The 27831-nt window shown below is 55.2% G+C and overlaps 3 protein-coding genes and 1 pseudogene across 3 annotated transcripts; 3 read left to right on the top strand and 1 right to left on the bottom strand.

Annotated features, from left to right (window-relative positions):
* Positions 1 to 897: 897 nt before the first annotated feature.
* Positions 898 to 2285, bottom strand: LOC125159361 (cancer/testis antigen 1-like). The gene is made up of 3 exons (XM_047847662.1): positions 1918 to 2285; positions 1466 to 1594; positions 898 to 1215 (listed from the first exon to the last, which is right to left on the bottom strand). Exons 1-3 carry the CDS (start codon positions 2175 to 2177, stop codon positions 1077 to 1079), a joined length of 528 nt encoding a protein of 175 aa, XP_047703618.1. The 5' UTR covers positions 2178 to 2285; the 3' UTR covers positions 898 to 1076.
* A 10304-nt stretch (positions 2286 to 12589) lies between these two features.
* On the top strand, positions 12590 to 16741 carry LOC125159332 (uncharacterized). The gene is made up of 5 exons (XM_047847550.1): positions 12590 to 12667; positions 14240 to 14443; positions 15742 to 15992; positions 16462 to 16535; positions 16672 to 16741. Exons 1-5 carry the CDS (start codon positions 12590 to 12592, stop codon positions 16731 to 16733), a joined length of 669 nt encoding a protein of 222 aa, XP_047703506.1. The 3' UTR covers positions 16734 to 16741.
* A 1561-nt stretch (positions 16742 to 18302) lies between these two features.
* Positions 18303 to 25597, top strand: LOC125159325 (olfactory receptor 3A3-like). The gene is given in 4 exon segments (XM_047847537.1): positions 18303 to 18775; positions 19328 to 19455; positions 24630 to 25056; positions 25058 to 25597. Coding segments are annotated over 2 exon segments (789 nt in total). The 5' UTR covers positions 18303 to 18775; positions 19328 to 19455; positions 24630 to 24789; the 3' UTR covers positions 25580 to 25597.
* On the top strand, positions 25593 to 26320 carry LOC125159405 (integrin-linked protein kinase-like; annotated as a pseudogene).
* The last annotated feature ends 1511 nt before the right edge of the window (positions 26321 to 27831 follow it).

Raw genomic sequence — 27831 nt, 5'->3', positions numbered from 1 at the left:
CACGTTGCTACAAAGGGCCATATTTCGTTCTTTCTCATTGCCACGTAGTACTCCATTGTGTATACAAACCACAATATCTTTATCCATTCATCAGTTGATGGGACATCTAGGCTCTTTCCATAATTTGGCTATCGTTGAGAGTGCTGCCATAAACATTGGGGTACAAGGGCCCCTATGCATCAGTACTCCCCTATCCCTTGGGTAAATTCTTAGCAGTGCTACTGCTGGGTCATAGGGTAGGTCTATTTTTAATTTTCTGAGGAACCTCCACACTGTTTTCCAGAGTGGCTGCACCCAAACTGAGTTTCTTCTTGTGGCAGAAAACAGATCCAGCCACGACAGGGATGCGGGGAAACCACCATTCTGCTGGTGCCAGAATTCTGGCACATTTTCTCGAGAGCCACTCTGTATGCTAGATCTGCCTCTTGGAATCCATCTTAAGAAAACAGCCATTCACGCAGAGACTTATACACAAGAATCCCACCGAAACATTATGTGTAATAGGAAAAAAGTTGCGAAGAACTAAAGTGCTGAACAAATGCATCATAATACATCTTGTACGTATCCATGCAATAAGATATTTTTGAAGAAGTTTTAGACAGAGGGAAAGCCCAAAAATGTTTCAGGAATTAAAAACTGATGCTAAACTTGAAAAAGCTTACTCCTTGCTATGATTGTTATACATTTAACGTATTCCTACAACCCTAAAGCTACGAGAGTATTCTGAAATCCTGACAGTAGTCAATGTTGAATGACAGGACCCAAGCAATCTTAATTTCCTTTCATTTCGTCAATTGTATTCGATCGCCTTGTACTAGAGTACTAGAACCAGAACCTCCCCTCCAACCTGAGGACACACGGAAGAAAATCTGGGTGCTGAAAAGAAACTCAGATACGGAACATTAACTCGGTTTTATTATCTGTATTCTTTAAGCAGCAACCAAAACAAGTGGGCACAGAGCACCCAAGGGCCAGTACAGGCAAATAACCAAGCCCCAGAAATAAAGTGGCAACTACTGCAAAGGTCACGCCCCTGGGGAAGGGCACATGGCCTTCCACTGGATACTGTCATGGACTCAGCCCCCTTTTCCAGGCCGAGGCCTAGAAAAAATCGCGGGCACCAAGTGCTGCATGGTCTGCACCACCATGGAAAGCTGGTTGAGCAAGGAGGCGGTGGAAATCTGCAGGAGGACAGGGTCTTCAGCAGTTAGTCGGCTAAAAGTAAGGGGAAAAGGAAATCACTTTAGATTTGAGAACTCCTGGCCCTCCTCACTCCAATCTCCCCCCTCAAGGTTACTCCTCCGTGTCTCCCTTAGAGCAACCCCTGAGGCTGCCACAGACCCGGGGCCCCATGTGCCTCCTTAGACCAAGCCCTTGGTGTCTGCACATCTCCAACCGAAGTGTCCGTCGGGCAGAGGTTACCTCAGCTCCCCACGGCCTCCCGCCAGCCCCTTCTAGAACTTACATAAACAAGTCACTGCCAATCACTGTGAGCTCCGTGTGAACCGCTTCGTGGTAGCATTCGGCACTCGAGGTCAGGTACTGGTAGGTCAGCTCCGCATCCACGTAACACAGGAAAGGCACCGTGAAGGCACTGGTGGACATTCGGTTAAGGCATATCTGGGTGGACCTCATGGAGGAGGCTTCCTTGCCCATCGGAGGCCCGCCTTCCCCCAGACCGCCCTTAGGGCCACCCAAGACCACCTCGGCCGCCCCTTCAGGAAACGTGCATCACGGCACCCCCAGCTGCTTCCTCCAGCCTCCCTCGGCCCCCCCCCCCCCCACTTCCCTTCTGTGCCCCCGCAAGTCCCCAAAACCTCTCCCGCCCATCCACCGGGGCCCCCACCTGCCTCCCCTCCCGGCCATTCCCCACTGCCCCCCCCCCCCCCGACCTCGGGAGCTCCTTGGAAAGGATACAATTCCAAAACTTGCTTTTCTGAGGCTTCCCCGGAGGCCGAGGCCGAGGCCGAAGCCTCTCCCCCCTGCCTTGGGGCGGGCGATGCCCCCTCGACCTGGGGAGCTTCCCCAGCCACGGTGCCCGACGTCGCGGTGCCGTCCCGGCCTCCGGGATTTCCGGGGCCACTGGACGAGCCAGCACTACCCGTCGCACCACCGGTGCCGTCGTCCAGGATCTGCGCGCCGTCCGCGCCGTCCGCACCGTCGCCCGGGGCCTGCATGGCCCCCACACCCGCCCGCTCAGAGGCCGCCGCCAAACCGCACGCCCCGCCGACCGCTGAGGCGCTGGGACTGCTTCACGAAGCTCCGCCCCTCCATGCGCAAGGCTGCTGGGGATGCCCAGGGCGCCTGCGCAGACAGACCTCTGGTGAGGTTTCTGGCATGTGATTGGTTCCCGCCAAGCTGGCCCGGCTGCCCACGGGCCGCCAGGGAGACCCTGTCGGCAGCGCTGGAGAGACAGGGCTCCCTGACGAAGCCCCGCCCCCAGTACGCGACGCAACTCAGTCTCCCTTGCGCGCCTGTGCAAACAGGCCCCTCCTATTCTGGACGGAGGGTTAGAGTAGGAGCGTGGGGGTGGCGGAAGGTGGAGGGGGACAGACAAAGGGGGACAGAAAAAGGGGCAAATGTGGCGCGGGTAATGCGGTCAAGACGTGGCTGCCTTAGCTTTGTGGGGACGCTGGCCACCATGGTTAGGACTTGGAGAAGTGTGCACTGAGGGAAAGAATCTGCCGGTATCCCTGTGGTCCCTCGGTGCGTCTCAATTGCCCCATCGACACATGGCGGGTGGAGGGTGGCAAGCTGAGGGAAGTTGGATCGTTTCACAAAGTGTCTGCCACTCTCAAACTTTCCCGTTTCTGAGAATAACGGCATTCCTCGCTTGCAAGAGCTATTGATATGTTCTGGATAGAAGTCCCTTATCAAACACATGATTTTTTTTTTTTTCAATTTGGTTTTTCAACGTTTATTTATTTTTGGGACAGAGAGAGACAGAGCATGAACGGGGGAGGGGCAGAGAGAGAGGGAGACACAGAATCGGAAACAGGCTCCAGGCTCCGAGCCATCAGCCCAGAGCCCGACGTGGGGCTCGAACTCACGGACCGCGAGATCGTGACCTGGCCGAAGTCGGACGCTTAACCGACTGCGCCACCCAGGCGCCCCTCAAACACATGATTTTAAATTAAAATACATTCACCCATTTTATGGGTTGTCTTCTCACTTTCTTGATTGGTACTGTTTGCAGAACAAAACTTTTAAATTTTGACATAGTCGGTTATCGATGGTTTCTTTGTCACTAACGTTTTTGGCCCCCATTCTATAGAGAGAAAGGCAGATACTCTGTGCAATACACAGTCCCACTGGGCAGTCACCTGTGTCAAAGAGTGGTGACTATGTGCATGCTGAGGTCACGCTCCTAAAAGCGGCTCATTCACTGGGTTCGATGGCTAATTCTATGTATCAGCTTGCCTGGGCATAGGGTACCCTGACAGAACGTTATTTCTGGGTGTGTCTGCAAGGATACTTCCGGATGGGATGAGCGTTTGAATCTGTGGACTCAGTAAAGTAGACCCCCAATGTTGAGCAGGCATCGTCCAATCCATTGAGAGCCTGAATGAAACAAAAAGTGGAGGAATGAAGGAGGAATTTGGTCTCTCCCCCAGGCCTTTCCTCTGCCTCACTGTTGAGCTGTGACATCACATCTCACCTTGTCCTGCCCCCTGGGACTGGCATTTACACTGTTACCAGCTCCCTTGGTTCTCAGACCTTCAGACTCAGGCTGAATTACACCATCAGCTTTGCCGGGTCTCCCGCTCAGCTTGCAGGCAGCAGGTCATGGGACCACTCAGCTTCCATTCTCATCTATCCTATCTATCTATCTATCTATCTATCATCTAATCTGAATGAATGAATTATCTGTTGGTTTGGCTTCTCTGGAATACCCTGACTAATACAGATTTGGTACCAGGAGTGGTTCTAGAGGAACAGAATTTTAAGGATGGGTTCTCGGAATTGGTTCTGAGGTTTCTGGAATTGGCTCCAATCTGATTAGATTTAAAGATGCTCGTGACTGTTTCTGGTAGCAAAGAGAACACTGGTAGCCTGTGACGTAAGCTGATAGAGATATGCAAAATATATGCACTGGCTACTCCTAATCAACTACTTATAAGAAACAAGGAGCTGGGTGACTCTTCTATGATACTTTTGAACCTCTTTGGAAAACTAACAAATATAATGACATTGGTTGGTAGCTCCTAATGTGGTTTGGGAACGTGGTTAAATGGAAGGATGAGCTCAGAGATTTGAATTCCCAGCTCAAACACCACATCACCGGCCTAGGGGCTTCTATGTGTGCCCTTTAAGAAATCCTACCGTTCTTTAGCCACAGAGCCAAAACTGCTGAAAATTCAAATGCAGAACCTAAGTGCAACTAACTGAACTATAATGCAAGTTGAACTCCCAGACTTGAAGTGTGCCCGCTGTGAAACTGAGGCCATTGATTGGGAAACAATGGGATCCTCTAAGTTGAGACGGAGACTACATGTGGGAAGACACTGCTGAGGCTGGGGGCATTGAGCCCCTAAATTCTTTTTTTAAAAAGTTTATTTCGGGGCGCCTGGGTGGCACAGTCGGTTAAGCGTCCGACTTCAGCCAGGTCACGATCTCGCGGTCCGTGAGTTCGAGCCCCGCGTCAGGCTCTGGGCCGATGGCTCAGAGCCTGGAGCCTGTTTCCGATTCTGTGTCTCCCTCTCTCTCTGCCCCTCCCCCGTTCATGCTCTGTCTCTCTCTGTCCCAAAAATAAAATAAACGTTGAATAAAAAAAATAAAATAAAATGTTTATTTATTTATTTATTATTTATTTATTTATTTAATTTTGGGAGAGAATGACAGAGTGTGAGCGGGGGAGGGGCAGAGAGAGAGGGAGACAGAATCCGAAGCAGGCTCCAGGCCCTGAGGTGTCAGCACGGAGCCTGATGAGGGGCTCAAACCCACGGACTGCGAGATCATGACCTGAGCCGAAGTCGGACGCTTAACCAACTGAGCCACCCAGGTGCCCCATTGGGCCCCTAAATTCTGATGAGTCTTCTTTACCAGTGGAAATGGCCTCCCCACCCCCAGTAGAAGTGGCCTATTTACCCCCAGTGGCAGCAGCCTCCTAGCTCACAGTGGTATGGGCCTCTCCACCCGCCTCTGAGGGGATTAGCCACACATTGCCCAAGGAAACCATAACGGCCTCCCCGAGGCAGTTGCCGTGCAAGATAATGCTGATTCTCTTCAGGACCTACCCCCACCACCCCTTTTTGCTTCTAGACCTATAAGTAGACTCAAGTCCCAGCAGGCCCCTACAGGCAAGTTACAAAGTGTGACACATGAGGAGGTATGTTCCACTCCAAAAGAATGACTTGACTTTTCTAATTTATACAGACAGAAATCTGGGGAGCATGTGTGGGAATAGATACTGAGGGTGTGGGACAACGGTGGAAGGGACATAAAGTTGGATCGGGCCAAATTTATTGACGTGGGCTCGCTAAGCAGGCATCCTTCATTTAATATTGCATCTCCAGGAATTAGAAAGGTCTCTAAAGGTTTGTTTGTTTGGCTGCAACATGGACCTAAAGGCGGCTCACCATGAACAGATTAGAAATGCTGGACCTACCTCGTTTTAGTATAGAGGAAGGGATCAAAAGGCTCAAGGGAGGGCAAGGAGGTCTGGTGCGGGGTGGGTGTCAGGAGGGGATGGGGAAGTCGGGTGCAGGTTGGCGGTGGGGACACGAGGGGACAAAGTGATCGGGTGCTTGGTAGGAAAAGGGGTCAGGAGGGGAAGTGGATGATGGGTGCAGATTCTGGGTCAGGAGTCAATGGGGAATTGGGGTGCAGGGTGGGGGTCAGGAGGGGATGGGAGGTTGGGTGTGGGGTGGTGTCAGAAGGGGCCGGGAAATTCGGGTTTCGGTTGGGTGGGAGTCAGGAGAAGACAAGGAGGTCTGGTGTGGGGTGGTTGTCAGGAAGGGATGGGGACATCGGGTGCGGTATGGGGTTGGGGTCAGGAGTGGACGAGGTGATCGGGTGCGGGGTGGCGGTTGGGGTCAGCAGGGGAAGATGAGGTTTGGTGTGGGGTGGGGGCCAGGTGGGGCGTGGAGGTTGAGTGGGCAGTGGGGGTCAAGAGGATGGCAGAGGTTGGATGTGGGGTAGGGTGGGGGTCAGGAGGACACAGGAATATCAGGTGTGGAGTGGGAGTCACGAGTGTCCAGCAAGGTGGGTGGAAGGGTGGGTGTGAGGAGGAGTCATGGAGATCGGGTGTCAGGTAGGGGTGGGGATCAGGATTGGATGGGGAGGTGGGGTGTGGCGGGGGAGTCAGGGGGTGAGAGGGAGATCGGGTTCAGGGTAAGAGTCAGGAGGGGACGGGGAAATCAGGTGCAGGGTGGCGGTGGGGGACAAGAGAGAACGAAGTGATCGGGGGCTTGGCAAGAGTGGGGGTCAGGAGGGGACGCAGAGGTTGGGTGCAGATTCCAGGTCAGTAGCAGATGGGGAGATCAGGTGTGGGGTTGGGGTTCAGGAGGGGATGGGGCTTGGGTGCGGGGTGGGGTCAGGACAGACCGGGAAATTCGGGTGTCGGGTGGGGGTAAGGAAGGGACCAGGTGATCGGGTGCGGGGTGTCAGTGGGAGTCAGGAGGGGATGGCGAGATTGGGTGCAGGGTGGGGGTCAGGTGGGATCTGGAGGTTGGGTGCAGGGTGGGGTCAGGAGGGGCCGGGAAATTCGGGTGTCGGGTGGGGGTCAGGATGGGACAAGGTGATTGGGTGCGGGGTACAGATGGGGGTCCGGAGGGGATGGCGACATTGGGTGTGGGGTGGGGTCGGGGGGGGCCTGGAGGTTGGGTCCAGATTCCGGATCAGGAGAGGATGGGGAATTGGGTGCGGGGTGGGGGTCAGGAGGGGACCTGGAGGTTGGGTCAAGATTTCGGGTCAGTAGGGGACGGGGAGATCAGGTGCAGGTTTGGGGTTCAGGAGGGGATGGGGAGATGGGGTGTGGGCCAGGAGGGGACGGGGCGTTTGGGGACAGCGGGTCCAAACCTCTCCCGGGAAGGGCCGCACTGTGGCCGCCGAGCAGAGAAGGCGGTGGCTTCGGGGTGGCCAAGTCGCAGCGTGTGCAGAGGTGGGGGGCTGCAGCCCTACCCACGTGCCGGGGACCCGCAGAGAGCGGGGTGCGTGGACGCAGGAGGGACAAAAGAGCTCAGGCAGGGGAGGACGGCTTGGCAAGGGAGGGAGCGGCCCCTCCTCGCCAGCCTGGCTCCGGGGGGACCCTCCTCCCCCAGGTCCTCACCGCTCTGGACCGAGACGCCTCCTGTCGGAAGCCTAAGTTGGGGCAAAACCTGCAACAGACCATCAGCCTCGTGTCCGGCAACAGCTAAGGGTGGCGGAATCGGTGAGGAGGGGGCGTCCCAGGCCTGAGGTGACCTCGGGGCCGAGCCCTGGATCGGGTGGCACGGGGGCGGGGATGGGGTGGTCACCGGTCTCTCGTGCCCTGCGCACACCCCGGCCCCCTTCATTAGTGCCTTTCTTTGGGCCCTGCGTGGGGGCGGTGGTGACAGGACCAAGGGTCCTGACCCTGGCAGCAGCAATATCCCCGCCCTCCTACCCTCGTGCCCCCGGGTCGTGCCAGCCCCTGCCCCCTCTTCCTGTTTATACCCCCAACCACCTATTTATTTAATTTATCTGCACCTCACCGTGTCCGTCTGTCACCACGTGCCCCTTCTCTGGGATGTGGACAACCTCACGCCCCTTCTGTCCTTGGGTCGTCCTGGCTCCCTGGTGGCACGGTCAGCCTCGGCCTCGCCTCTGGCACCTGCCCCTGGCCGTGGCGGGCCCCGCCGGGTCCGAGCAGAGGCCCCCGACACCAGCAGCACTTGATGGCGAGGAGGGGGGCGCCCAGGGTGATGCGGCGAAGCCATCCCCAGACTGTGGCTGCGCCCAGGGGTCTCCCCGCGGCTGGGTCCCGGCATCCCCTCCGGACTTCTCGGGGGTCGGACCGTACCTTTCTCGGGCGCCCTGTCCCCAGCACCTGGGGAGCTATGAGCGGGTTCGTGCCAGGGCCCCACGTGGGCCTGGGGGCTCTGGAAAGTCTCCTTCTCCAGGCCCGAGCGCCCAGCTTCCTCGGCGTGGTGCCCGCTGAGCCCGGACCCCTCACCCCCGCTGCCCTGTCCTGCGCCCGCCCCGAGTGGCCGAGGCGGCAGTGCCTTACCCCTCTGTTCCCTCTTCCCCCTCCGAGGAATCTGGCCCCGGCGCGTGGTCCCGGAAACCCAGCTGTCCCCTCTGTTTTGGCATGAGCTTCTTTGTCGTTGTTCCTGGAGCCTTGTTTCTGAATTAAACGTCGGGAAAACGGTGGCAGTGTGTGGCAGGTGGGTGGTCGGCGAGCAGGGAAGCAGGTGGGGAGGCTGTTGGACTCTGGAGGAGCTGGGCTCCCTTTATGGGAGGAAGGGTGACCCGTTGCAGGGGTCCCGCGCATCTGACGAGGTCCAGGGCCACGTCCGATCCGTGCCAGCAAACCCCGGTGGCTCTCCCGTCAAGATCCAGTCGGAACCCGTTCCCTTCTCCCCACCTCCACTGGCCGCAGCCTGGGGGTCTCTCGCCTGCGTGCCAGTCTCCCCACTTCTGTCCTGCCTGCCCTCGTCCCCTTCCCAGCGCAGCAGGCACTGGGAACCTGATAAGACGTAAGCTGCATCCCGTCCCGCTCCGTTCAAGACTCCCTAGGGTCATCGACAGCACCCAAGCTCCTTCGTGTCCCACGACGCTTTACTGCCGCAGGTGCACCTCCATGCTGACGGGCGCACCTGCTTCTTACCGCCCCCCCCCCGACACCTGTGAAAGTAATGCAGGTGGGGAGAGCGTGGGACGCAACCTTAAGGAGAGCGGCCAGGAATGCTATTTGAGTGGGCCAGATGGAACCCCGGGGGACGAGAGGTCCAGGCAGGGAAGAGGCAGTGCAAGGGTCCTGAGGCAGGCGTGGGCCTGGTGTGTTTCAGTGAAGGGAGGAGGCCAGTGTGGCTGGATCCGAGTGAGCAAGGTGGAGAGGGGAGGGAAGGAGGCCGTGGAAGATGCGGGCCGGATCACATCTGACGCGGCGGGCCGCGGGGCAGGGCTCTGGCTCGTCTCTGGGAGGGGAGCCCGGGGACGCGTTGGAATCGATTTGTTTTGTGACCTGGCTGACGTGTTAAGGCCGCCCGGCACCTTCAGCAGTCCGTCTGTGGGGCCAGGGCGGTGGCCTAACTCTGGGCTTTGCTGGGAGAGGGAGGGAGGCTCACACTAAGTTCCGGTCTCTTGACGATCTGGCCCCACAATTCCGGGCCAGTCTTGGGAGCCCTATCCGGAAAGGGTGGGTCCCAGTGCCCCTTCTCTTTGTCCCTTTCCTCCAGCTGCCCCTTGCAGTCCCTCCCCTCCCTCTCTGGACTCTTACCCACAGAAGACTCTACCACCATACGGCTTGAAGGCCTACCAGCTAGGAGCCAATGCCTTTGTAAACTTAAAGAGCCCAGTTTCTCTGTTAAAAGAAGGGAGAGCCACGTTCTCAGGTGAAGTGACAAGAAAACCTACGGTTCCGCAAGTCAATAAAGGACAAGACTTTTCTATTGCAAGTGAAGAAAGACAAAAAGAAAAGCAATAAAAAGGATTCACGACGGGGGTGCCTGGGTGGCTCAGTCGGTTGAGGGTCTGACTTCGGCTCAGGTCACGATCTCACAGTTCGTGGGTTTGAGCCCTGCGTCGAGCTCTGTGCCGACAGCTCAGAGCCTGCAGTCTGCCTCAGATTCTGTGTCTCCCTCTCTGTCTCTCTGCCGCTTCCCCGCTCACGCTGTCTCTGTCTTGCTCTCAAACACTAAATAAAACCATTCGAACAAAAGAGAAAGAGAAGGAAAGAAAGAAAGAAAGAAAGAAAGAAAGAAAGAAAGAAAGAAAAGAAAAAAAAGGATTCATGTTGGCTTAACCAAAGGGAGAGTTTCTGGGTGTGTGTAACTGAACGATCGTGGCGGGGGCAGGGGGCGGGTAGTTCTGTCTTCAGGCATGGCTGGATCCAGGATTTGGTTCTCTGCCATGTGCCTTCCTGCTCTTGCTTCCCATCTGTCCAGTGTCGGCCTGTTCCCTCCCCCCGCCCCCGTAGCCCCGGCAAGGCCGGAAAGGAAGGAACCAAAACCGTGTTTGCTTACAGAGATCATGACCATGCATGTAGAAACTCCGAGGGAACCCTCGTGAGGCTAGCACTCCTGTTTAGCGAGGTTCCAAGACACAAGCTACTCAGAGGGAGCTAACCACCCCCCACCTCGCCCCCAAACCCGTAGCCACTTGTGGCACCACTCCCTTGCTCATCGGAAACAAGGCCAGTAAGCCCCAAAATTCCTATTCTAGTGTTTCCGTGCTTATTTCCCTGGTACAAAAGGAGTCTTCTACTTCGGTAGGAAGCCACCCTACTGGTTGGTGATGCGGGGAGACCAGACTTCTTGCGGCGGGGCGCCTTTTCTGGAGAGCACTTGTGTGCCGAGAAGCTATAGAACGCGGGAATTCTACCTCTCGGAAACGATCTGAAGGAAGTAACTGTTCGCGCAAAGACTTCTGTTCAAGAATCCCATTGACTCACACGACCCATAATAGGGGCAAAGCTGAGAACGACCCGACTGCTCACCATTATGTAATAATACGTTTGTGTGTCTCCTGGATAACAGTTTTTGAAGAGTTTTTAGGGAGTGGGAAAGCTAGTACGTTCAACGGGGAAAAACAAAAACAAAACAAAACAAAACAAAACAAAGCAAAACAAAAAGGATCCGGAGAAAAGTTAACGCTAAACTGGAAAATGCATACGTTATACGTTGTTATCCATTTAACGGGTAAATACAACTAGGAACGTATTCCAAAACGTCAGCGGTATTTACCGCTGAATATAGGACCTGATTTTCCTCTCCCTGAGTCGTCTTCGATAAGCTTGGGCTGCTGGACTACGATTCCCAGAACCTCCCTTCCAACACCAGAACAAAGGTAAGAAAATGTGGAGGCGCAGGAACTGAGAAGAAACTCGGACACAGAAGAGTAGCTCAGTTTCATGTTGTGCAGTAACAAACACGTAAGCGCCCGTCCCTCCGGGCGCAGGGAAGGAACTGAAGTGGGCCAAGAGCCACCGAGGCCCGGACCTGCAGAACGTTAGACCCCTGATAATAAAGTGGCGAGGACGCCAAGTGTCAACGCCCCGTGCCTTGCCCAGTGAGTGCTACCAGGTTAGGCCTCGGCCCCCTTTCCCGGGCCTAGGCGTGGCGGAGGCCGGGACCCCAAGGCGCGAATGTTTCGTATCACCAGGGGAAGCCGGTCCAGGAAGGAGTTGACGGACACTCGGAAGCAGATGGGGTCTTCAGTAGTCCATCTCCTAGAAGTGAGGGAAGAGGGAAATCCGGTTAAAGGGGAGACCTGCTGTGGAGGTGCAGGGCACCAGCCCCTTCCCCCACACAACCCCCCACCCCCCGCCTTCCACCTAACGCGTGCGTCGGGGCCTCCACGATGGCACTGGAAGGCAGAGATGCGACCACGGCACCCGCCGCCACCGCCCACCCGTCCCGCGCCTACTCTTGTTGGAGGACTCACACGGCCAGGGCGCTGCCCCTCACGCAAAGCTCCTTCTGAGCCAACCCTCGGTGGCGTTGGACGTGTGTAGTCAGGGCCCTGCGGGCTATCTCTGCCTCCAGGGGCGACCGGAAAGACACAGTGAGCCTGCTGGGAGGCACCCGGTTAAGGCACAACGGGCTCCTGGAGTTCCCATGGCCTGAAGCCTCCTGACCACTCAGAGGCCCGCTTCTACCCCCGGGACACTCGCGCTCCCTCCCGCCACCTCTGCCCACCCTGAGCCGCTTCCCCCACCCTGGGGGCCCGCGGGCACCGGCCGTCCCTGTCCCGCCAGGCTGCCCACCCCCGCCCCCGTCCGTCCCGTCCCCGGGCTGCCGCCCTGCTCCCCAGCCACCCCGCCACGGCCCCTGCCCAGACAGGCTCCACGGAAAGGATACAACTCCAGCAGTCCTGAGGAGGTCCCCGCCGCCACCGGCGCTGCGTCTCCACCGGGGGCCAGGGCCCTCGGGGCCCGTTCGGCCAGGGGAGGGGCGCAGGCCCCCTCGACCACTGCTCCCTTGCTGCCAGGGCCACCCTCGCCATCGTGGCGGCTGCAGTTGCCCTGGCAACCGGGACCTCGGGGGCTAAGCTGGGGGTCGTGGCCGTCCGTGCCTCCGTCGGAGGCCTGTGGGCCTGCCCCCGCGTCCTCCGCGCCACCCTCGGGAGCCCTCGTGACCGCCGCGCCGTCCGCGCCGTCATCGTCAGGGGCCTGCGTGACCGCCACTTCCTCCGCGCCGTCGTCCGGGGCCGGAGAGGCCGCTTCGTCGTCCGGGGCCCTCATGGCCGCCGCACCGGCCTCCTCAGAGCCCACCGCTACGCTGCGCCCACTGTCGGCGGACCGCTGAGACCCCTGGCAGGCCTCGCGAAGCCCGGCTCCTCGGCGCGCAAGGCTGTCGGGGATGGCCAGGGCGCCTGCGCAGACAGACGCCTCGGAGCTGGTTCCCACCGAGCCGGCCTCGCTGTGTTGGCCCAGAGCCTGGATCCGGTCGACGCTGACCCCGAGGAGATGGAGGCTGGTTCCGGAAGCTGCGCCCCTCGACGCGTGACGTCACTGTCGGGCTCCTTCGTCCCCGAGAGCATTCTGGTGAGGCCACTGGCACGTGACTGTTTCCGGCCTGGCCCGCCCCCCCCCCCCAAGCGTGTGTCTGCGCAGGCGCCAGCCCGGCGCACTTGTGAGCAGCCCCCTGACCGCCGCCCGCCCGGGTCCCGGGCATCGAGGCGTGGGCCGCGCTCAGGCGCTTCTGGGCAGCACCGTGCCTGTCCCTGTCTGTGGGCTCCCCGTACGACTCGGGTCTGCGTGTGCCGGGACCCGTCCCCGGGGGCCGGGGGGGCCGACGCGGGATGCCGAGCAGGGGCCACTCCCAGGCCCTGCCTGTCCTCAGGGAGCACGCCCCGCGCGGCCCCTAGGGGAGCTGGAAGGGACGGGCCTGGCTCCCTCACCATTTCTCGGTCCCGGGCGCCGTCAGTCCCCTAGTGCCTGCCAGCCTGGGGGAGGGTACACCGCCGAGGGCGCGACCGGCCTCTGGCCGGGGGCTCCCGGGCTCCCGCCTCCCACACCGCAATGGCTGCGGGCTTGGGCCGGGGGCCTGGGGGCCCAGGGGGGCCCAGCTGGACCCGAGGGCAGCGGCATGGGGGAGCACCGCCCCGGCGACAGCTCCCCGCTCGCTGTGCCCTCAGCTGCGGCAGCCCTGACGGGCTGACCCCCCCCAGGAACAAAGTCTTGCGGCTCTCGGGGAGGGGGGGGAGTGCTGGACGTGCCAGGGGCCCTCAACTGGGAGGTGACCCTGTGTCTGCTGGCCTGCTGGGTGCTGGCCTACTTCTGTGTCTGCAAGGGGGTCAAGTCAACAGGAAAGCTACAGCTGGAGGCGGGCGGGTCGGGGTGGGTGATGATGGCAGCATGGCCGGTGGGGGGCAGGGGCACCCCGCCATGCGAGGTGACCGGGCCAGGGCCTGAGGCGGGGGCAGGTCCTTGAACCCAGCCCGGTGGATTTCCCACGCGTGCCTGGGTAGTCCTCCGCAACCTCCAAACTCCAGCCCAGCCGCCTTCCGTCCTGAGGGGACAGGCCCAGGCGACCGCCAGCTGAACTTGCCCGTGTCGGGCATCCCCGCCCCAGTTTCCCTCTCTTCCTCACTCACTACTTCCTCACTCTCTGCTTTGCGGCCAGCCTGGGGGGACCCGGCCCGTGGCCCTCCCTTGCCTACCTGTCCTGCTCTGCTGAGGGTGGGACGGAGGCAGAGGTCTTCGCGGTCACCTCGCTGTCGCCTCTGTCTCTGGCCGGCCCAGTCCACTCCGTCCTGCCCAGGACCCTGCCTCTGTGCAGAGAACCACAGGAGGCATGGGACCTGCCTCCAGGCTGATGTCCTGCTCCCCACCCGGGGAAGGTCCTGCCTCCACCCTCCCTCTCTACAGCTGACCTGTCCTTGCGGGGGCGGCCGATGGCCAGCTGAGCACCCCGCTTCCTTCGGGAGGAGCCCAGGCTCTGAGGAGTAGAAGGGGGGGCTGCAGGCTGGCCTCCCGCTTGACCTCGGAGCGGACCGTACCACAGTGGGGGGAGTGTGGCCCGCCTGTCCCCCTGCTGAGGCTGGGGGCCCCTAAGTGGGGAGGCGGGGCCGCAGGGCCCCTTCTGAGCAGGTCCCCCCCTCCGTCCCGCCCCAGATCGTGTACTTCACAGCTACCTTCCCCTGCGTGGTCCTCGTCGTGCTGTTGGTGCGGGGAGTGCTGCTGCCCGGCGCCCTGCATGGCATCATCTGCTCTCTCAAGCCTGACTTGTGGAAGCACTCACTGGGTCGTGAGTGCCGGCACCACGTGGGGCGTAGAGATCACGCACGCAAGGATGTCAAAGAATTGAAAACACTAAAGGTCAGGTAAAGTCATTGTGAACCTTTTGGGGGAGAAATACACAAAAAAGAAGTGGGGACCACCCTCAATCGCACCACACAGAGATACGAGGTGTTTACACTTCAGGCTACCGTGGCAGGATTTCCGTGCACATATACAGTAGCTTCCTAAGTTGGGATTTTAGTGATTTCCCTTTTGCACTGTGGTTTTTTCCTATGCGACCGCATCCCTGTTCTCCGTGGCCACTAACTACTTTAGCTCCAGTCGGCATCCCTTCCCTCCTTGCCTCCTACTGGCAGGCTTGCCCCCCGACGGGAGCCCCTTCGTGACCTTCCCAGACCGCCGATCGGATCCGCACCTGTGCTCAGTCGCCCCCTCCAAAGGCCGCTTTGGTGTGTCCACCTGTACCGGGGAAGGGGACGGGGTGCGGGGCCGTGTCCGTCTGGGCTGTGGCCCATCTCCCTCCACGAACCGCTGCGAGGTCGTGGAGCCCCACGTGCTGGGGACACTGAGCCCAAGGAAGAGGCAGGGCCCTCTGGACAACAGGCCGTGGAGTCTGGCGGCCTCCCACGAGGTCTGGGGAGGGGCTAGGGGTGTGGGGAGGGGGTGGAGCTGAGGTAGGACTGGTTTGCGTGGGTGCAGTGGGGTCACACGTCACAGCGCGTGGCGACGATTGGTGAGGGAGCAGCCGCTGGAGAGGCAGCAGCTGCTGGAGAGGCGGCCGAGGGCGGGGTTTATAGTCGTGCACGTGTTGAAAGATCCTTGTTTCCCGGCTGCAGGTTCCTCCTGCCCGTGCCCGGAGATGAGAGCTGCCTGCCCCGTAGACAGTGACAAAGAACAGGGCAGACAGAGACAGTCCGAGGCTCAGGCTGAGGCGCTCTTTGGTGACACTGCTCATTGAAATGCTTCCACCAGCCACAGGCCGCTCTAGACACTGGCCACCTTCTTGCTGTGACACCTGCCTCCAGGACAAGGCAGCTGTGCCTTTACTTTCCTCACTTGTCCTGAGGACCTATTTGGAGACGCTCAGGTACAGATTCGTAACTATAGAGTCACGGCGTTCTCCACAGCTCAGTCTCTCTCTGCTGACAGTGCTAATTCTCCCTCAGGCAAGGCTCTGTTCCTCCTCTCTCCGTTTTAGAGACTCACCTCCTGCGCCGGGGCGTCGCCCATTCCCCTCCTCAGCCACTCGGGTGCCTTGTCCGTGGCCCCACTGTTGTGCTAAATAAGAGAGTCTTGGAGGGGAAGGCAAAGGGTAATGTACCTCATGTCCCCTCCCCACCTCAGGGAGACCTCTTCCCCTTTTTGTTTTCCTCAAGGACCCTTGTCAGGACTTCAGGGAAGCAAGCAGCAGCGTAATAAACTGGAAAAACACTTTGGGGAAGGATGATACAAGTGAGAGCCAACCACAAGGAGCTCTGAGAATTGTGGGTTCGGAACCTCAGGGAATGAGGCCTCTGATGACACGGGAGTATAGAATGGGCAGTGGGGCCGACCTAGCCAGCTGTGCCAGCGCTCTTCTGCACAGATCTGAATCAAGGCCGATAAGCCACAAAGTCCTACTCTGCAGGTATTATACATGACTACGTACATGCTAGTATAAAACTAAAAGTTCTAACATGTTGACAGTAGTTAATGTCCTGAATAACAGGACATAATTTTTGTCTCCCATCGCCTAACTTGTCTTCTTCAATTGCCTTCTAGTACTTGAGTATCTGAATGTCAGAATCTCTCCCCCTACCTGAGAACAAAGGCGAGAATAGGAGAAGGCGTAGATGCTAAAAAGAAACCCAGACATAGAATAGTAGCAGTTACCATTTGATCACCAAAAAAAAAAAAAAAAAAAAAAAAAAAAAATGTGGATCTGAAGCACCCAAGGGCCAGTATAGGCAAAAGATGCGGCCTCAATAAGAAAACGGCAGCTGCTGCAGGAATCACTGTCATGTGGGGGGGACACAGAGTTGGGTCCAGCCACCTTTTCACTGCTGCGGCTTTGTGAAAAAGGGGGGCATGATGATCTGCATGGTCCGTATCACTAGGGAAAGCTGGCCAAGACAGGAGGTGATGGACATTTGGAGCTGGCCAGGGTCATCGGCAGTCAAGCGGCTACAAGGTAGGAAAAAATAAGTCAAGTTAGAGGGCCGGTGGGGCACATTCCCCGCTCCGCCCCTTCACACAGCAACGATCCTAGAGCACCACACTCCTTCCTTCGACTCACTCCTTTCCTGTTTCCCTTGTCTGCGTTACAGCTCCTCCGGAATTGACCTTGTCCCTGGTCACCTGCCACCACCCTCTCCCTGGACCGTTCTAGAACTAACACAGTCAGGATGCTGCCGTTCACATGGAGCTCCTCCCGAACTGGCTCCTGGAGCTCCTCGTTTGGAGTCAGGAACCTGTGGGCAATCTCCGCATCCATGGCCGAGGGGAAAGGTATAGTGAGGGTGCTGGTGGAGACTGGGTTAAGGCACCATCCACAGTACTAATTTTGCCTGTGCCTCAGGCCTCCTCTTCAGTGAGGCCTGCCTTCCCCACCCCAGGCTGACCCTCAGGCTGTCCACAACCTCCCACCCTATACAGCCAGGCCACCCCGGATAGCATTGTCCCTACCGCTTCAGTCCCATCAGGCGGTCCACCCCACTCCCCATCCTCTGTCAGCACGGGCCAAACCCTAGCTGATACCCTCCAGGTGCCCGGAGCTCCCTCCTGCTCCCCTTTCAACTCCACTTCCCCAAGTCTCCCCCCACACCCCACCCCGCCGCGCGCCAAACCACCTCCAGCCCATCCCCCTGCCGTCCAGCCCGCTGGGACTCCTTGAATAGGATACAACTGAAGCAGTCGGTTACCAGGACCTCTGGCGCCAGGCGCGGCATCTCCACCAGGACCTGGTGTGTAGGGTGCCCGCTCCATTTGGAGAGCGCCACCAGAGGCGGCACCTACCTCTCCCACAATGCTGGTTCTTTCCGGATCGCTCAGGCCTCCGGGGTTGCTGGGATGGCCAGGGTCACAGGCACCACCCGAACCACCAGGGACTCTGGGGCCACTGACACCACGAGGTCCACCTGGCACACACTGGCCACCACCTGCTGCGCCCACCACCACGCCCACGGCACCCGTGCCTTCGTCTGCTGCCCTCACGGGGCCTCCACCAGCCACCTGAGACCCAACTTTGAATCCGCCCACCCTCTCAAGGCATCACTGAAGGACAAAGCGCTCTCTCACAATGCTTCACCCCTTTACTCCACAATGCAATTCCGGATGCCCAGAGCAACTGTCCACACGGACCACTGGTAATGCCTCCTGACCTGTGATTGGTTCCCACCAAGCAGTCCCTTCTGTAGCCAATCAGTTCTCACCTATGAAGCTCCACCCCTTAGAGTGCCACGACACCCTAGGGCGTCTGCCCAAACGGGCACCCGCGTGGATGCGTCTGCCTGAACCAGCCGTGCCACGAGCCTTCGACGGCCCGCCAGCTGCGATATCCAGGAAGCCTCTGCCTGACACTACTCCCCACACGGTGGTGCGGCTCATGGTCCCCACTGTCCATGCCCAAACAGGCTGCCATGGCCCCACTCCTAAAGCCTCTGAGCACGTGACTGAGCTGTGTAGAACTCCGTGACTCTATAGTTACGAATCTGTACCTGAGCGTCTCCGAATAGGTCCTCAGGACAAGTGAGGAAAGTAAAGGCACAGCTGCCTTGTCCTGGAGGCAGGTGTCACAGCAAGAAGGTGGCCAGTGTCTAGAGCGGCCTGTGGCTGGTGGAAGCATTTCAATGAGCAGTGTCACCAAAGAGCGCCTCAGCCTGAGCCTCGGACTGTCTCTGTCTGCCCTGTTCTTTGTCACTGTCTACGGGGCAGGCAGCTCTCATCTCCGGGCACGGGCAGGAGGAACCTGCAGCCGGAAAACAAGGATCTTTCAACACATGCGTGTCTATAAACGAAGCACCGCATCGTTAGAATGAAAGATAAAAACCATATGATCATCTCCCTAGGTGCAGAAAACGCGTTTGACAAAATAGAACATATTTCCATGATAAAAACCCTCCACGAATGGGGGCAGAGAAGTTGTATAGCTCAATACCACAAAGCCCACATACGACAAAACCCACAGCTGACATCATACGCAACAGTGAGAGGTTGAAAGCTTTCCCTCTAGAATCAAGAACAAGGCAAGGCTGGTCAGAGACGTACCGGGTTAAATTTCAATCCTTGACGTTGAAACGTGTTGAGAATTGGTCCGTGGCTCAGAAAATGCTTTATCTTGGCGAACACATACTTGTACTTGAAAAGAATGTGTAGTGGACACACATGTGAAATTCAGATCTCCTGTTTAGTGTTCTAAAGACATCGGTCAAGGTAGGTGATACCACTGATCGTATGTTCTATGTCGGGGGACAACAAACTTTTCACATAAAAGAGGCCCCGGGCTGGATTTGGCCAGGAGGCGGTAGTTTGCCAATCCCTGCTCTATTTCTTTTAACAGAGTGTGTTGTCTCTCTCTCTCGCTTGCTGAGAGAGGATGTTAAAATCTCCAACCGTGATTTTGGACTTGTCCCTTTCACCTGTTAATCTCAAAAATTCTTGCATCGTGCGCACGCGTGTGTGTGTGCGTGCGTGCGTGTGTGTGTGTGTGTGTGAGTGTGCGTGTGTGTTAAGTTTGTTTATTTTGAGAGAGGGGGAGAGAGAGAGAGCCAGCGGGGGAGGGGCAGAGACAGAGGGGGACAGAGGATCCAAAGCAGGCTCGGTGCCGACGGGCAGAGAGCCCGACGCTGGGCTGGAACTCACCAACGGTGACATCATGACCTGAGCCGAAGTCAGACGCTTACCGACTGAGTCACCCAGGCGCCCCGTGTATTTTGAAGGTGTGTCATTAGGCACAGACATATTTATGATCATTTTCTCTTCCAGATGGATTCATTGCTGCTGTTACTAGTATGAAACGCATCCCCTCATCTTTGGTAACACGGTTTTCCTCGAAGTCTGATTTCTCTAATATCGATATAACCACATCAGGCTTCTTTGCTCACTATTTATTCGTAAGTCCTTTTCCATCCTCTTACCTCTAACCTATTGGTGTCTTTGCGTCTTGAATGTGGCTCACGTAGACAGCGTGTAGTTTGGTCACTTAAAGAAAGCACCCTTCTAACGATGTCTGCTTTTAAATTGGACTGTTTGGCAAATTCACATTTAATACGATTACCGATATGGTCGGATTTAAGTCTGCCACTTTGCTATTCAGTTTTTGTTTGTCCCTTCTCTTTTTTTGTTTTTGCTCAGCTTATTTGAGGCAAAATGCACGTATGGGAAGTTGCACACATTTAAGCGTACGGTTTCATGAGTTACGACAAAGGTGTCCACAGCCAAAGCCGAGATCCAGAACATTCCCATCGCTCTCACAGTCGCCCTTGTGCCTCCGTGCAGACAGTGTCCTCCTCTACAGTCTGCCCCCACACAGCAAATTCAGCTTAGATTTTGCCTTTTCTGGAATTTCCAGGAATCACACAGTATGTCCATCCTTCTTTGTTGCTGACCGGTATTCCATTGCGTGGATGTACCGTAACTTAGGCTTAACCACTCACCTGCTATTGGACGTTTGGCTTGTTTCCAAACTGCGGTTATTGTTAATCAAGTTGATACGAAGATTCACGTACAAGTCTTTGCACACACATATATTTTTAATTCCCTCGTGTAAATAGCAGAAGTGGGATTTCTGGGTCACATGGTAAGCGTAAGTGTGACTGTATAAGAAACGGAAGCACTGTTTTCCGATGTGATCATACCAATTTACAGTCCCACCAGTGACATGTGAACTTTCCATTCTGTCTGTATCCTCTTTTAGTCATCCTATGTCTTCCGACTTTATTCCTCTTTTGCAAGTTCGAGCTGCCTATTCCAGGTTCTTTGCGTTTGGATGTACACTTTGGAATCAGCTTGTCCGTTTCTGCGTTATCACGATTTTTACTGGGTTTGCAATGAATTTCTAGAATGCTGTGGTGGGAGTGTACATCTTAAGAATACAGGGCCTTGGGGCACCTGGGTGGCTCAGTCGATTAAGCGTCTGACTCTTGATTTCGGCTCAGGTCATGATCTCACGGTTTGTGAGACCGGGCCCAGAGTCGGGGTGTGCACTGACAGCTCCGAGCCTGCTTGGGATATTTTCTCTCTCTCTCTCTCTCTCTCTCTCTCTCTCTCTCCCTCTCCCTCCCTCTCTCGCTCCCTCTCTGTCTCTCTGCCCCTCCCCTGCTCATGCTCTCTCTGTCTCTTCCAAAATAAATAAATAAACGCTAAAAGAAAAAAGAATACAGGATCTTCCGCTCCACGCATAGGATGCGTTTCTCCATTTTTGTAAGCTTTCTTTCACTTATCAATAGTTTTTAGTGTTCACCGTAAAGGTTTTGCACATATGTTATTACATGTGTCCCCAAATACTTCATGTTTGGGGATGCTATTATAAATGGTAGTGATTTTTTAAAAATGTCACTCTTCTTTTTTTTGTACATCACTTAGGGGTTTCTACATAAACAAGCATGTCATCTCTGAATAAAGATAATCCCGTTTCTTTTTTTGCAATCTGTGTCACTACTTTTATTCCTCTTTCTTGCCTAGTGCACTGCCTAGGATTTCCAGGACAGTGTTGAATGGAAGTGGTGAACATCCATACCTTGTTTCTCAAACTTTGCGGGCGAGGGAGCGGGGGCGGTGATTCTATCTTTCACCATTAAGTATCATGTTAGCTGTAGGATTTTTGTAGGTTCCCTTTATCAGATTAAGAACGTTTCCTTCTAGTCCTAGTTCTCCGAGAGTTTTTGTCATGAGTGGTTGTTGGATATTGTCTGATGCTTTTTTTCTGTGTCTGTTGAAATGATCACATGTTTTTTCTCCTTTATTTTCTTAATATGACAGATGACACTGATTGACTTTTTTGTCTTTAATGAAAACCAATTCTTGGGATGAACCCCACTTGGCCATGATGGTATCATCCTCTTTGTATGTTGCTGGGTTGAATTTGCTAATATCGAATCAAGTTCTTTTGTGTGTGTGACTTCCTGAAGGATATTGCCCTGTGGTTTTCTTTTCTTGCAATGTCTTCATCTGGTTTTGGGGTTGTGTAATGCTGGCCTCATAAGATGATTTGGGAAATGTTTCTCCTCCTTTGCTTCCTGAAAGCATTTGTGTAGGATTGGTGAAAGTTCTCCTTTAAGAATTTGGTGGTAGCCACTAGTAAAGCCACGGGGGCCTGGAGTTTTCGGCTCCATTGTTTTCATAGATGTAGGGATATTCGGGTCTTCTATTTCTTCTTGAGTCAGTTTTGGTAATTTGTGTCATTCAAGGAATTTGTCCATTTCATCTAAATTGGGAAACTTACCCACAAATATTGTTCCTAATATTCCCTGGTTACACTTTATTTTTCAAAATCAGCTTTATTGGTATTTTTAGAAAAACATTTTTTTAACGTGTATTTATTTTGGAGACAGAGAGAGACAGAGCATGAATGAACGGGGAAGGGTCAGAGAGAGGGAGACACAGAATCTGAAACAGGCTCCAGGCTCTGAGCTGTCAGCACAGAGCCCGACGCGGGGCTCGAACTCACGGACCGCGAGATCATGACCTGAGGCGAAGTCGGCCGCTCAACCGACTGAGCCACCCAGGTGCCCCTGGTATGCTTTTTTTTTTTTTTTTTTTTTTTTTAAAGAAGCTTTCAGGGGCACCTGGGTGGCTCAGTCGGTTGAGCGTCCGACTTTGGCTCAGGTCACGATCTGGCAGTTGGTGAGTTCAGGCCCCGCATGGGGCTCACTGCTGTCAGCGCAGTTCACTTCAGATCCTCTGTCCCCCTCTCCCTGCCCCTCCCCCACATGCACTCTCTCAAAAATGAATAAAACCTTTAAAAAGTGGGGGAGAGGGCGCCTGAGTGGCTCAGTCGGTTAAGGGTCTGACTTCGGCTCAGGTCATGATCTCACGGTCCGTCCGTCGGTTCGAGCCCCGCATCGGACTCTGTGCTGCCGGCTCAGAGCCTGGAGCCTGGAGCCTGGAGCCTGTTGCGGATTCTGTGTCCCCCCTCTCTCTTTGCTCCTCCCCCACTCGCGCCCTGTCTCTCTCTGTGTCAAAAATAAACATTAAAACAGAAAAGAAAGAAAGGAAAAAAAGGCTTTCCGCTTCGTGGATTTTCCTCTATTGTTTGTCCATTTAACGTTTTATTCATACCTCCTCTTAGCTTCATTATTTCTTTCCTACTATGTATTTAGGTTTTGATTTTATGTCTTCTTCACAAAGTGACCCCTCTATCGTTAGCAAACGTCCTCCACCCCATCGTATTCCTTGTCCTGAAGTCTGTCCTGCCTGCTCTTAATATAGCTGCTCAAACTTTCTTATTAGAAGACTTGCGTGTGGGGCGCCTGGGTGGCGCAGTCGGTTGAGCGTCCGACTTCAGCCAGGTCACGATCTCGCGGTCCGTGAGTTCGAGCCCCGCGTCGGGCTCTGGGCTGATGGCTCGGAGCCTGGAGCCTGTTTCTGATTCTGTGTCTCCCTCTCTCTCTGACCCTCCCCCGTTCATGCTCTGTCTCTCTCTGTCCCAAAAATAAATAAACGTTGAAAAAAAAAATTAAAAAAAAAAAAAGAAGACTTGCGTGGTGTATCTTTGCCCATCTTTTTACTTTTACCGTATCTGTGTCTTCATAGAGCGCATTTCTTACGCGTAGCATATAGTTTTGCTTTGCCTTTTTATCCAGTCTGGCAATCTCCGTGTTTTAGTTGCCACGTTTAGACCATTTAGAATAAATGTAACGAGGGGTATCGTTGAGTTTCAATCTACCTTCCTGCTATTTATTTTCTGTTTGCCCCATGTGTTCTGCGTTCCCCTCTCTGTCTTTTCGCGACTCCTTTCAGATTGAGTAATTTCTAGAAATTCACTTTATCTCCGCCAGAGAAGTGTACATATTAAACCTAGGGTTCTAGGGATCCTGATATGTGTTTTACCTCATTATAGACCACCTTCAAGTAATTTCAAATCACTTCGCCCGTAACGTAAGAACATTACAGCAGTACCCTTCCAACCACCCACTGGTGTCCTTTGTGCTATTGTTGTCATACCTTTTATTTCTATAGCAGTTACACACCCCACGCCGTGTTGTCAATATTTTTGCTTTAGATGGTTTGCGACGATTGAGAGACATTTTGAAGGGAGAAAAAATGTTTACATTTACCCACATACTTTCCAATTCTGGAACCCTCTTCATTACTTCATGTAGGTCCAAGTTCCCACGTGCTATCATCCTTGCTTGTGGAGAACAGCCTTTAACATTTGTTGTAGTGCAGGTTTTCCGCTGACAACGAGTTAATCTCAGCTTTTATATGTCTGAAAAAGTCTTTAGTTTGCTTCCTTTTTTCATGGAGGTAAAATCGAGATAACATAAAATAAACCATCTGAGAGTGAACAGTCGAGTGGCATTTAGCACATTCCCATGTAAAAGGGTTGCCGAGCAGGGCTGGCACAATGAAGAGAGCAGCTGGGGAAATCGGACAAGCTAGCCTTGGATAGGAGGGCAGGGCTCTCTTCCACCGAGGCAGGGAATAGGCAAGGGCGTTTGCTGCTGTGGGCCAGTCCGGAGATGTGATATGGGGCACAGAGCTGACAGACTTCTTGCCCGATGGTCAGAGAGGAGAGGAGAGGAGAGGAGAGGAGAGGAGAGGAGAGGAGGGAGAGCGTATCACAGAGGGCCTGGTAGGTCGCCGGGGGGACTTTGGCTTTGACGCTGAGTGAGACGGGAGGCACTGAAAGGTTCAGAGCGGGAGGAGGAGGGACCTGACTAGTGTCCTATCACTGCTCCTGAGTTGGGGCTCTGCTGGGTTGGTGAGGGTGAAATAAGGGGACCACTGCAGGTAATTACGAGGTCTAGGGTCCTTATTCAGGTAGAAGCTTCTGAGGGACTGACTTTGATATCCTTACAGGAGGTGCATGCACCGTGGCTTCAAGGTCTGTGCACCTTGTCTTGGTGTGGGGTTACCGATTCCATTCTACTGGCCTCTACCTTACCGCTGGCCTCCTGAACCTAGCCTCACTCCCCCAATTCTGAGTCTTATTTTCTTAAGCTTGAAACCTGTCTCTTTTTCTTGTTGTTGTTGTTGTCTCTGCACCTTCCCTCACCCCTGCTGCCTTGTGCAAATTGGAACTCCACACTTGGATCCTCATCTGACTCTGAGTTGGACTCTACAGGTGCAGGTTTCTGCGCATGGTTCCGGGCAGCTGGGGAATGAGACCCGAGTGTCGCTGTTCCTTCTGGAAGGGCTGGCCGACGCAGAGGAGTTGAGGCCCTTGCTCTTTGTGATCTTTCTGCTGGTCCACAGCGTGGCTGGGCATTGCCAGCCTTACTGTGATGGACTCCCGACTCCACACTCCCATGGACGACTTCTTAGTCAACCTCTCACTGCTGGACACTGCCTATATCTCCAGCACGGGGCCTCAGGTGCTGGAACACCTGCTGGCAGCAGTGCGGACCGTGCCCTATCGTGCTTGTCTTCCCCAGATCTTCTTTCTCCACTTCCTGGCTCCCTGGGAGTGCTTCCTGCTCACAGCCATGGCCTGTGACCGCTATGCGGCCATCGGCCGGCCACCGCACCACCTAGTCCTCTTGGGCCGTCGGACGGACCCGGGCAGGAATGGCTTCCACCTCCCGCCTGCTTGCCTTGGCCGATGCGTTCGCCCACACCGTCCTTGCAGCTCCACTGAGGTTCTGCGGGCCTCGCCTCATCACCCACTTCTCCTGTGGCCTCCCTCCACTGACCAGACTCTCTTGCTCAAGCACGTGGGCCAGCGAACTTGCCCTGTTTGTCCTCAGTTTCGTGGTGGCTCTTGCACCCCGTGCCCCGGTTGCGATCTCCTGTGTACGTGTTGTGGCTGCGATTCTCAGGATCCACTCCGCTGAGGGCCGAAGGAAAGCCTTTTCCACCTGTGGTGCTCACACCACCGTGGTCTGCATTTTCTACATCGCTCCAGTCCTCTGCTACATCCTCCCCAGCTCTGCGTGCTCTGGCTTGCGGGACCGGGTGCTCCCTGTGCTGTACGTGGTCCTCACCCCCATGCTCAACCCCGTCGTCTACAGCATGGGAAACAAGGAGGTGAAGAGGGCTTTGTTCAAGGCCCTCGGGAAAGAAAGTGCCTCCTAGGCACCGGTCACATCAAGTCAACGAGGAGTGTCCCCGGCTCAGGAGTTTCTCACATCCGAATGTGCTCCCAGTGCTAGGTGCCTGTCAGTCTCCACCTGCTCCACACCCCACCCTCGTCGCACACTGGATGCCATATGGATCCCTCCCTGTACAATGTATTACACGAAGGCACCAATTTTGCTGTGGACCAGAGCCGGGCTGTGACGTTTGCATTGGACATGGCAAGGGGCATGGCCCTCGTACACACTCTAGAGCCCCTCATCCCACGACACGCGCTCAGCAGCCGTAGTGTAATGATTGATGAGGACATGACTCCCCGAACCAGCACGGCCGACGTCAGGTTCTCCTTCCAATGCCCTGGGCGCAGGTATGCACCTGCCTGGGTGGCCCCTGAAGCTCTGCAGAAGAAGCCTGAAGATACAAACAGACGCTGAGCAGACACGGGGAGTTTTGCAGTGCTTCTGTGGGAACTGGTGACAACGGGAGGTACCCTTTGCTGACCTCTCCAACACGGAGATTGGAATGAAGGTGGCACTGGAAGGCCTTCGGCCTACCATTTCCCCCCATGTGTGTAAGCTCATTTCCCCCCACCGGGCATTTCCCCCCCACCATTCCCCCCCACCAGGCACTTCCCCCCATGTGTGTAAGCCCATGAAGATCTTCTCCAGGGTGGGGCTGGCACATGCCAGTGCTTTGGGGGTGAATCCAATCACACAGGAGTTTGAAATGTCATGCACGTGATCCATTTGGTGAATCCTATTTTGGGTGCCAGGTTTCCCCCCATTTTCAGCAACGATCAAATATTTCTGTTGCTCTTTTTTTCCCCCCCTTATTCTAAAACACTGCTTTCTATTTATGGAAGTAAAACATGGTCATTGCATAGGTTGTGCAGTTACAGAAACTTACAAAGTGACCAAAAAAGAAAAAAATGCCCTCTATAACCTCACCACCGCGCGAGAACCTCACTGTAAACATTTTGATGGTTTATTTCAGGTTTCTTCTTGCACTACAAATGTATGTGCACGGGCGCCTGGGTGGCTCAGCCGGTTGAGCGTCCGACTTCGGCTCAGGTCCTGATCTTGCGGTTCGTGAGTTCGGGTCCCGCGTCGGGCTCTGGTGCTGACAGCTCAGAGCCTGGAGCCTTGCTTTGGATTCTGTGTCCCCCTCTCTCTCCGCCCCACCCCTGCTGTGCTCTGTCTCTCTGTCTCTCTGTCTCTCTCTGTCTTTCAAAGAAAATGAATATACTTAAAAAAATTTTTAAAAGACCAAATGTACGTGCATACACATTTAAAGTAGGAAAGCAAAACTGGAATCATAGTGCACTTACAGCTCCGAACGCTTAGATATTTAAATTTTTTTTCCACTATAATGTATGCGTATTATAAAATCATTCATGCCTTACACAAAGGTGTGTTGTTAGAAAGTAAACATTTCCCATAAACTCAGTGTCTGCAGTAACCATTATGACCAGTTTTACGTGTGTCCTCCCAGACTTTTTCCTAGGATATATTCATCTGCGTTTATAACGGTTTTTCTTTTGCTTGTTTGCGTACATAGGATCATACCGATCAAGTAGGCAGTTGGTTAGACATGAGCCAGAGGCAAAGGCGGTGTTAAATAGGTGACACGTTAGAAGCCTGAGGGCACAATGTCCTGACTTTGTGGCTGTTAACATCCTGGTCCTATGGCTTCCAACACCCCCAGGTTGACAGACCAAGGGCCACAGGTGCAGAACAGGGGCTCTCCTCTTCAACCTTGGCCTCAGGGTAACCTACAGCTTCATTATAATAGATTTACATCGTTTTGTTTTCAACTCTCCCCGCCCAAGGGAAGATGGCCATGGACTCTTCTGGCCAGGACCTTGTGGGCGGGGCCAGAAAAACTCCCCCTCCCAACCGGTAGGAGGAGTTGCTCACATGATGGGAAGCACCCTCAGTGGGAGACCCCGCTAGCTGTGACCCATCCGGAACCTATGCAAACATACAGAGAAAAGACACCCCAAACCCCAGACACCTCTGGGCCTGTCCGCTCTGCCACCTGGAGAGTGCACTGTCCTTAATAAACTGCTTTGTGCTTGCTACTTTCCTTCTGGCTGTCCTTATTTGAGCGCAGATCCTCATGGAAACGTTCCGTGGGGGATCCAAGAGTGGAGGCTTCCATTCACGCTATGTAGACGCTCCCACTGGTAAACAATACCCTGTACCAAATTGGCTGTTTATAATCCTTATTCCAGGAATCCCATGGTCCTGTCA

The sequence above is a fragment of the Prionailurus viverrinus genome, unplaced genomic scaffold (assembly GCF_022837055.1).
Source record: "Prionailurus viverrinus isolate Anna unplaced genomic scaffold, UM_Priviv_1.0 scaffold_49, whole genome shotgun sequence".
Classification (NCBI taxonomy): domain Eukaryota; kingdom Metazoa; phylum Chordata; class Mammalia; order Carnivora; family Felidae; genus Prionailurus; species Prionailurus viverrinus.
The sequence above is the reverse complement of the archived record's forward strand: the minus strand, read 5'-3'. Positions and strand labels throughout refer to the sequence as shown.